Raw genomic sequence first — 9,366 nt, forward strand, 5'->3', positions numbered from 1 at the left:
GTGGTGTTGGGTCGATGGTTGGACTCGATGATCTTAGAGGTCTTTTCCAACCTCAGTGATTCTATGATTCTATGACAGGCCCTGGTCCTCACGGAGGACTCAAACCAGTATATGCACTGGAGGGACAAAACACAGCAGGAGGTTTCTAGCACTGACCTCATTTGGCCTAACAAGTGCGTTCAGTTCCTCCCCCTTTCTCCCCCCCAGTTTACGCACAGTCAGGGTTTGGGAGGATTTGGCCATTGCTCCGTCGAGCACTTTAGCTTCCAGAATAAACGATACCAACCCCCCACCACCGCACCACCACGGCCCCCGTGGGATGCTGTAGAGTCAGCCTGCATAGGAAGCACTGTCTGCACGTTCCCTGCATCTTGCTGCTCAGACTTCTGGTTTTCCATTCCACTGACTTAAGTTAATGCCACATTCAGCTGCTACGTCCATTGCCCTCTTTGGCCTTATTTTCTTAATAAATACTTAAGCTGCAATCCACAGGCAACAATTCATCCCAACGCAACAACTTCGGTGCTAGTCAAACATTCAAAAAGCCACAGATAGTCATTCTCTGACTAAACTGCACGAATTACCCAAAAGGCACGCTTGTTATTAAGTAGCTGACATTCCGATTTCATCTCTTTCCACTGCAATCTACAGTGCTAAAAACACAAACCTCAGCTTTCCTCTGAGATTACCCGGTTACATTTATGATGCGAAAAGGAACACTGCAGTTTTGGGGTAGGAGGGAAGGTGGGAGAATGTGAAAGTCTTTCCAGTAAAACTAGAAGAAACAAAAAGTCAATCCGTTGGGCACCATCGGGAGAACGAGATTCCAAGCCCTCGAGCGCACATCTGCGACAGAGAACCGCCAGCGGATCTGTTAGTTCGTAAAACTGCTCCCCTGTATTTGAGGAAGGCACAGGTTCAGACTTCTACCACTCTCCGAGAAGCCAGCAGGTTGCTTTGTGGGTAACACGTACATCAGAACAGCAGCTCACTGTGAATTCTCCCTGTTTCTTAGGACCTACCATAGCGTTATTCAGAGAGTCCTTTAACCGGGATAAACCAAATCATTTTCATCACAATTACCAGATCGAGAAATGGGGAAAAAAGTCAACAGCATCATTTCTATTACATTTTAAGCAGTCAGTTATTAAAGAAGCTGCTTCAATGGTCAAGACAAATGGACATGACGATGGTGTCGATGGTGTTTGCTGACAGCAGTGATCCCAGCCTGGTCCGGCCCTGCCCACCAGCAAAACCCTCAGCAAGAATGTTGTACGACCGGCACTGGAGGCACAGTTTTCCCCTCCTTCCCTTCACACCACCAGCCTTCCCCTCATTTGGGATAAATACCAAATTCCACAGTCTGGGTCAGTTGTGAGTGCTGAGAGACCTGAACCAGTGCATCATCCTACGGTCACATTATCACAGAGGTTTGGGGAATTTTGCCAGGACAGAGAAATGTTATTTCTGCCATTACATAGGTGAGCTTTCTCCTGGGTTCTGGGCACAAAACCAGGCTGTTGTATCCCATACGTGTTAAATCCAGGATGTCAAAGAGAAGAGTCTCCAAATCTCCATCAACTGAGCAACTGCGTGGCATTCCCCCGCCATACTTTCATCTCCAAGAACAATTATGTATTACCTGATGTGGATTCTTCCAGCAAGTTGAAAATATCATGGTGTTTGTCACAAATTACTTGATTTTTCATTTTTATTTTGCATGGTCTTTGCAGACATAGCATGTTATAAATACAACATTTGTAAAAACTCAACAGCTGAAACAATACCTCATTTTAAAAGTGCATGTCAAACACATATTTCTGACTTTTTCACATTTTTTTTTATGCAACGGATCAGTAACATTGAATCTAATAAAACCAGTGCTTTTAAGTCTTCGGGGGGAAAAAAAGCAGCAGAATGTATTCTTCCAGACATGAATTTTCCAAAAGAGTCTGTTAAAAAACATGCTGCATTGATATCTGGTTAATATACAGAGGGATGTACATATGTGTATATATATGTATATATATTTATAGGCTCGCAGATAGAGCGAAGAACTCTAAGACCACATTAAGATGAAGGTGATCTAATGATCCAGCTGGCACAGTTAGCAGAATCTGTCAAGAAGAAAAAAGTGATTTGCTCTCCAGCTCCGGAACCAGAGTTAAGAGCAACACTTCAAAGCATTATTAACCAGACAGTAGGTAGCACATTTCCTTCCCCTCGTGACCACAACTGACGTTTTAAAGCGTAACCATGTTCTAAACATAAAGGCACAATTAATGGAGGAAGACAAGAAGCGATCATCGTTCCTTCATAGAGGTGTAGAGACTGGGACTGCAGGACCTTGGGCCACCTCAAATCGATCAGCGCTAAAAGGGACAGCGCTAGACAAGCAACTGGGGAAACTCGCCTTCCGCTTTCCCTGAACAAAGGTGCATCTTACGATCAGACAAGGCAAACAAAACCAGTCATCATTCAGCTGAAACAACAGATTTACAGGTTCATGTTCACAGGCAATAGAATTTTAACAAGCGATCACCAAATATAATGCAAGATAAATACCTTTTCAGTGTCATCTAAAATCCTGTTGTGCCATGCCTACCTAGGAAGAAAAGAATAAACTGAAGTGGCGGGTGTCCAGTTGTTAAACCAGTATTTCCTAAACAACCAGACTTTCAGAATTAAGGAATCCTATCTAACATGAACATAACTGACTGTTCCCCTCCCAGACGCTGGGGATCCAGAAAATCCGTCTCTGGATTTAAGTCACTTGACTTAAAAAGAACTTGGCTAGAAGTGACTTGTATTTAATCAAGCAATATAGATGCAGACTCACTAATATTTAGAAAAAAGGAAAAACCAATGTTCTTTAGTTCAAATTTTAGTTTGTATTTACAGAAGTGGGAGAAGACTGTAGGCATGCCTTTCAACTACAGATTTCTGTGGGATAGCAAAAAAAAGTCAAAATTTAAAATACTATCTTGCCAAATACAGTGACTTCACACATCTCCAAAAACACACTCACATAAGATTTAGAGGTATCGTGGTTAAGAAAGTTAAAACCTCTTTTATACACAATCCTCCACTCACTTTGAACTGGCCTGAGCGATGACACATTGGAAAATAAAAAAAGGCACAAAGCAAAAACTTAAGACGCTACAGGATGAGCTTTGCTGTCTAATGATTCGTACATCTATCCTCAGGTATCCTCCTCTCAGATGTGATATTCACGTGTATATCACGTATCACAGGAAGATATTAACGTGTTTTCAGTCAACAAAAACCGAGCAATTCCACAGGCCTACAAATCAAAAGAAGAGAAAGAAAACCTTAAAGAGGAGAAAACTTGCCAGCGTGCAGTTCCCACTCACACTTCTGACTTCATTAAAGTGGAACTCTGAAGGTAAAAATTACTTGTGCAATAACAACATTATATGTAAACCAGAGTAACCAACATTGCATGATGATTCTGCGGGCCCAATGCTGCTATCGTATGCTGTCCAAATAATGCACTTCTGGGTACAGAGTGTTAATAAGGAGCGCCAAGAGATTATTGCCATCTCGAAGACAGTGTTCCGGATGCTTGATGAACTGAGAAGCCTGGGAGAGCTGCTCTTGATAATCCATATATTGTTTGTTTGATGCCATAGATTCAAGAGCATTCAGTGCCTATAGATACAAGGGAAAATTCTGTTAGCTGTGTGTACTTTGGTCCGTAACAAACCAGTTCATGAGCCGCCATATTCACAACTCCACTAGAAGATCCTTATTTACTAGAGATCCTGGAGTATTTGGAACAAAACATTTGTAAAATACAGTCACTTAATAGTGTTTCAAGTCATCTCATATTTTTCCAAGCTGTTCCTTCCCCAAGATCAACACAACTGTTCTACCAAGGCTTGTTAGGATTCTGTAACCCAAAATATTATCAAATATTTACTTTGTGAGTTCAAGACATGGTTTCAAGGAAGTTACACCGAACTACAAACTGCAACACACTTAACTATTCACTTCAGGTTTTTCTTAAGAGCATCTTTGACTCTCATAAAAGTATTATTTCGCTCCCATTAATAACATTACAGAGACAACGTCAAGTTATAAATTACATGTAAAAGAAACTATGCTGGCAGTACCAGCCAGGGCGAATGCTGGAAATATGTCTGAACAAGTTTCATTCATTTCTTAGAGAAGAGAAACAAGCTGTACCAAGTAAGTTACTTTGCTTTGGTTTCTAACCAACTCCTCCTTCCTCTTCTCATGCGCTTACTGAAACAATGTGGTCAGTGCACACGCTAAAGAAGGAATGTTTATTTGTCATAGGGCTTTTAAGCCCTGATCTCACATAAACAAATGTTAGTGTGAATGTAGTCCTGCTTTATCACGGAAAAGCAGTGCAGTCACAGCAGCATTGTTTTTTCCTGTTTGTTTTAAATTCCTTCTACCTGCTAGGTTCCAAAGTTTCTGAACTCAGGGTTTACAAACATAAGTTCATCTGCACCTTTTCAGTGTGTAAGATGAGAAACTGATGCCTTCATATTAATACAGAACGCTGTATAAACAGTTTTACCTAGGATCACTTCAGGTTAGGGCTCAGACACACAGTCCTGCTACCAGAGTTCAGCGAATTCGCATCGTCACCTGGCCTACGCTGCACCTGGCCTTGCCTCTGGCAAATTCCAAGATGGTGTTTTGATGTACAGCAAAATAGTACACAAGTTTGTGATACACCCCCTTCCCCGAGAAGACAAATGAGAGCAACAAGCTATTTCTGAAATTCAGAATTTAGAGCCAGGTGTAAAGCAGTAGCAACAAAAGATTGAGGGCATTCAGCGCCAAATAAAATCCACAAGTTGAGAGTAAGATTTAGCTTGAAGCAATGCTTGCAGTGACTCTTATAAGCCGCAGCCCACAAACTGAGCAAGCACGCAAAGAGGGCACGTCAAGAAGCCAGCAATTGGCACACACTACCTGCTGGGCCTTCTGCGACAGCTTTGGCTCTGACCCCGCTTTCAGGCGGACTTGACCCTCTGCAGGAATCTGCACCAGGAGGAAGGCAGACAAACTGCGGGCAACCACCCGAAACCTTGCATAGGGAAAAGCAGAGAAAGAGAAGGTGGTATCAAATTTGCAAAGTCCTCAACAGCGGATAAACTAGAAGTTCTATCCCGTGAGATCTCTCTTGCACGAGGAACATAATGAAGGCTTTACAGGACCTTTTTCAATGCATTAGAAAAAAAAAAAAAAATCACTTTAACATATACATAATAGTCTATCATACATACTAGAGGATAAGATAATACCATACATATGAAATGTTACATCTGTTCCAAGTTTAGCTGCAGCCTTGAGGCCACATATGAAATACTCCTCCATTTCGCAGCCTTTGAAACATCCACATCAGCCAAATCAAGGGATGAGTTGAAAGAGACTAAGATTTCAGAACAATTTTAACAGGATTGCATCCCAGGTGGTCTTTATAAACATACAGTTATGTTCAGGTACTGTGTTGAACTGGTGTTCCACAAACACTTATGTATTTTTTCTTGGCATTCTTTCCATAGTGAGCTTGATTTTAATACCTAACAACCAAACTTGGTGTCTCTCTTTAGAAGGTAAAGTGAATAACAAGCAAGGACATGTTTCTTTGAGCTTCTCTTAACATTTCCAACACCTCAAGGTTAAGATGGAAAAGGCAACATGCATGTGATCATACAAAATTCTTGTGAGGTCAACTGGAACAGTCTTCTACAGACCAGGCGAAAGTATTTTCCTCTAAGAAACAGTCTCCCTACAAACTTCGCTGGAGATGGACATTAAGCCAGAATCACAACTGCATTTTCTTTCCTTTTCCACCACAAACTTTGCAGAAAGTTCGTATTCGCTTCTTAACCAGATTAAAACACTCGCTACATTTTTTTCTGCGATGGGCCCAAACAAACTTCTAGATTTGGGGACAGCATGGATTCAGAACATCTTTTGACATTGCGCTGTGCAGTCTGGATCCAGGCTGCAGCTTTTTTAACATGATGACTCACATTATATCAACTAATTCACTGTACCTTCAACCCTTACCTGGGTGACAAAGGAGACCTCCTGCCTAGCCCAATAGCACCAAGTATTCCAGAAGTCAGTCTCTCCTCAGCCAGCTGACTCTGTCTGCCCTGGATTGACAGCAGTGTCCGAACGACAGATTCGATCAGAATGGTGTCATCTTGCTCCATCTGAATCAAGGATAACTGCATGGCTTTATGCCACCAAAGAAACAGCTTTGCCTCTTCCTTTGCTGAGCTTTAGGTAAGATTTAAAGAATAAAAACAAAACAAAATATAAATTTAAAAAAAAAAAAAAAAGATGCATAGGTTAAGAAGTTTGTATCTCTCCCCATTAGGCCCATGAAGAATTCAGATGATTAATTAACAACAGCTAATCTTACTATATGAGGATAGCATAACTATACTACCCCACCAATTATTATACTGCTTTAATTGCTATTGTTACGGATTTGATGCAGACATCAGCTAGCAGGTTTCAAGGGCCTGTAAGAGGACAAAGAACAATGCTTCCTTTTAAGCGTTACAACTGAGAATAAATGATATTGCAGCCATAAGTGGATTTAAACTTGTCTAAGACTTGGTATAAAAGGAATGAAGCTGTATCTCTACTCTTTTTGTTTCTTTACTTACCAACACTTTAGGAAGCACTAGCTGTTGTTTCCACAACAATTTAGACTTTTAATATGATTTTCTAGAAAAGGAAACATTGAAGTTTTTTGTTGAGCAAAGCACAAAGTGAAGTTCCCCCTACGATATTTTTAATCTTTCCCCAAACGGTTTGCAGTGTAAGTTAACAAGCTCAGATTTTCCACATAAAGCATCAGCACGAGTTTCCTACATCAGACTATCCTCGCATTACTCCGCCCAGTCATTTCCCATCCCAGGCAGCCTCAGCTTTGATGTTTAGAGCAAGGTTTAATTTGCTGTGTATGGTGGCTTTGCTGTCTCCTTCACACTTTGACAATCAAATTACTACGGTACCTACAAAAATGAAAGTATTCTTTGAATGTCAAGAAACAGTGGGAACATAAGTTTTCCCAAAATGTTCTTTCACAGCAAATATGAACGTTATCAGCATTAATATGGAAAAATATTCACCACATTTGCTAAATTCTGGCAATTTCAGCAGCAACTGTAAATACAGTTGTTACATACTTTAAGTACAAAGTATTATAATTTTAACCCCAAAGCTATCCATCCTCTCCCGCCAGAACCCTGGTATCTAATAAGTTGGTTTACAGCATTAGAGGCCGCTAACTCTGGGCACCCCCCCAGATCTACTGGGTTCAGATTCGGTTCAGAGCTGCTGACAGTCACCAGCTCTGTGACAGCTTTGAAGACCAGGTCTCTCAGGAATGTCAAACTGAACATTTAGCACATAACTCATCCCACCTAGTGGACATTTGGGAAAGTGGAACCCACAGTGATTTAGGATTTGTTTAAAGTAGTTTTAACTGGGCACAAATCCAGGCTGCCACTGAAATCAAGCTTCTCTGACGGAAAACTCATCAAAACTGCACCAGAAGCAGTGCAGTTCACGTAAATAAAATTCCCTCTTCTGTTTAACCACAACAACTATTAGTGTTGGCACTGGGGTTGGGCAGATTCCGCAATAGTGGATTATAGAAGGATTGGCCATTTCATCCAGCAGCCTGGTGACATTAACCTAATTAACCTGGCCACCTAATTATGCCGGCTATTCAACTATAGCCCTATTTAAAAGTCAAGGCATATTCAGAAGCCTTGAGTTTCATACCTTGGGTACACTTGCTCCAGCCATTTGCTGATGGTCAGCAGGATCTTCATTTCGTTGGTAAGAGTTTGGTCAGTGTTCAGGCATTGCAGCAGGTAGACATACAGGGTCAAGTAGCTTCCTAAAGACAGACACTCCTGCAGGAATTCTTCCATGGTTAGCTCAGGAACTTGGAGGGAGGCGAGTATAGGGCCCCAGCCTAAATCCTGGTGGTGAGGATAATCTATAAAGAAAACAAAAGGACAGAACAAAGAACGTGTGAGAAAGCGGCACTTAGTAAAACCTAAGAACTACAACTACTTCACTGTGTGCCTATAAGTGACAGAATTTGGGCTGGTTTAGCTGTCTTCCAGGTAATCAGTTTGTCATGCAACTCTGATGGAGAGAAAAGAAAAACTCCACTATCATAGTGGATATGAGGTCAAGGTGAGATATTTTCCCAGCATTCAGTCAGGATTAAATTTGAAAATTTTAACAATGGAATTTTAAATATTTCCTTCACATGTACTGAAATCTGATCACACAGAATGTGGAAGAAATCAATATGTAGTTCCACAAGGACTACGTAAACAGAAAGAAAAGAAAAAAAGAAAAAAAACCCCACACCAAAAAAACCCCACACCACAGAATTTCAGAGTTTTACCAATCAAGAATTTTTTTTTTCTTAAATTAGTCTACAGAACACTAGGGGAGGGGACAAATACCTGCTTTGTTCTCTTGAGATGATATTTTTATTTTTTTTTTTTTTACAAAGTCCTCCCCTTTAGCTGGAAAAATGGTAACCATTACACAGAGCAAATCGGTTTTCACAGAGACAGGTATAGTTCTTAAGAAAATACACAATTAGAGCAGTTGAAAAACCCAAACCACAATTGCCTAACCTTTCCACGTCTAGTTACTACAGCACATATGTGTGTGACAGTTGGGAGCCATCAGATACAAAGAAAGGAGCTCTGATTACGGAAACCAGATTAAAACCCAGTTCCAGTACTGGGCAGCGTGAAGCTGTAAGGATTCCAGACGATTTGTATTTAATGGGCATCCGAGACCAATCAAAGTTTCTGAGACAAGCAGCAGCAGAAGACAGGCTCCTACCTTGATTGAAGTAAGCAGTGATACAGGCTTCTGTCGTCTCTGCCATGTGTCGCACAGAGGCCAGGCTCTGACACGCTGCTGTGAGAAGGGGCATCGCTAGCAACCCATGCACTTTGCTGTCAATCCACTTCCGTAAGCTCCCCCGTAGCGACTCAGCTGTTGTAACACTGGAATTGTTCATCATCATCAGCGTTTCTGTAAAGAGACTGCTGAGGGCCATGTGACGTGTTTGCAGATCCATATCTGAAAGTCAGAAATAAGAGAACCATTTCAGTAAATAGGCCCTAGAACCCAAGTTCAACTTCACCACTGAACCCTTTCTGCAGATACTGGGAGAAGCCTCTTGCTCATTACACACCTCAATTCCTTGTCTGTACTTATGAAACTGCAATAAGACACCCATTCCTCGCAGTCTCTTCCCTTGATGAGGCAGTTCATCATTCATTAAACAGACAGACAGCT

The 9,366-nt window shown here is 41.3% G+C and overlaps 1 protein-coding gene across 2 annotated transcripts; it reads right to left on the bottom strand.

Annotated features, from left to right (window-relative positions):
- Positions 1-1,707: 1,707 nt before the first annotated feature.
- LOC103900489 (ectopic P granules protein 5 homolog) lies at positions 1,708-9,144 on the bottom strand. Of its 2 annotated transcripts, XR_657674.2 has the most exons (6): positions 8,905-9,144; positions 7,813-8,032; positions 6,076-6,291; positions 4,972-5,086; positions 2,566-3,672; positions 1,708-2,117 (listed from the first exon to the last, which is right to left on the bottom strand). XR_657674.2 is itself a non-coding variant. In XM_009281182.2 (5 exons), exons 1-5 carry the CDS (start codon positions 9,122-9,124, stop codon positions 3,490-3,492), a joined length of 954 nt encoding a protein of 317 aa, XP_009279457.1. In that variant the 5' UTR covers positions 9,125-9,144; the 3' UTR covers positions 1,708-3,489. The 2 variants fall into 2 exon arrangements, 1 of the variants encoding a protein (XP_009279457.1); XM_009281182.2 differs by having other exon boundaries at positions 1,708-3,672.
- Between the last annotated feature and the right edge of the window lie 222 nt (positions 9,145-9,366).

This window comes from Aptenodytes forsteri, unplaced genomic scaffold (assembly GCF_000699145.1).
Source record: "Aptenodytes forsteri isolate BGI_AS27 unplaced genomic scaffold, ASM69914v1 Scaffold36, whole genome shotgun sequence".
Lineage (NCBI taxonomy): Eukaryota > Metazoa > Chordata > Aves > Sphenisciformes > Spheniscidae > Aptenodytes > Aptenodytes forsteri.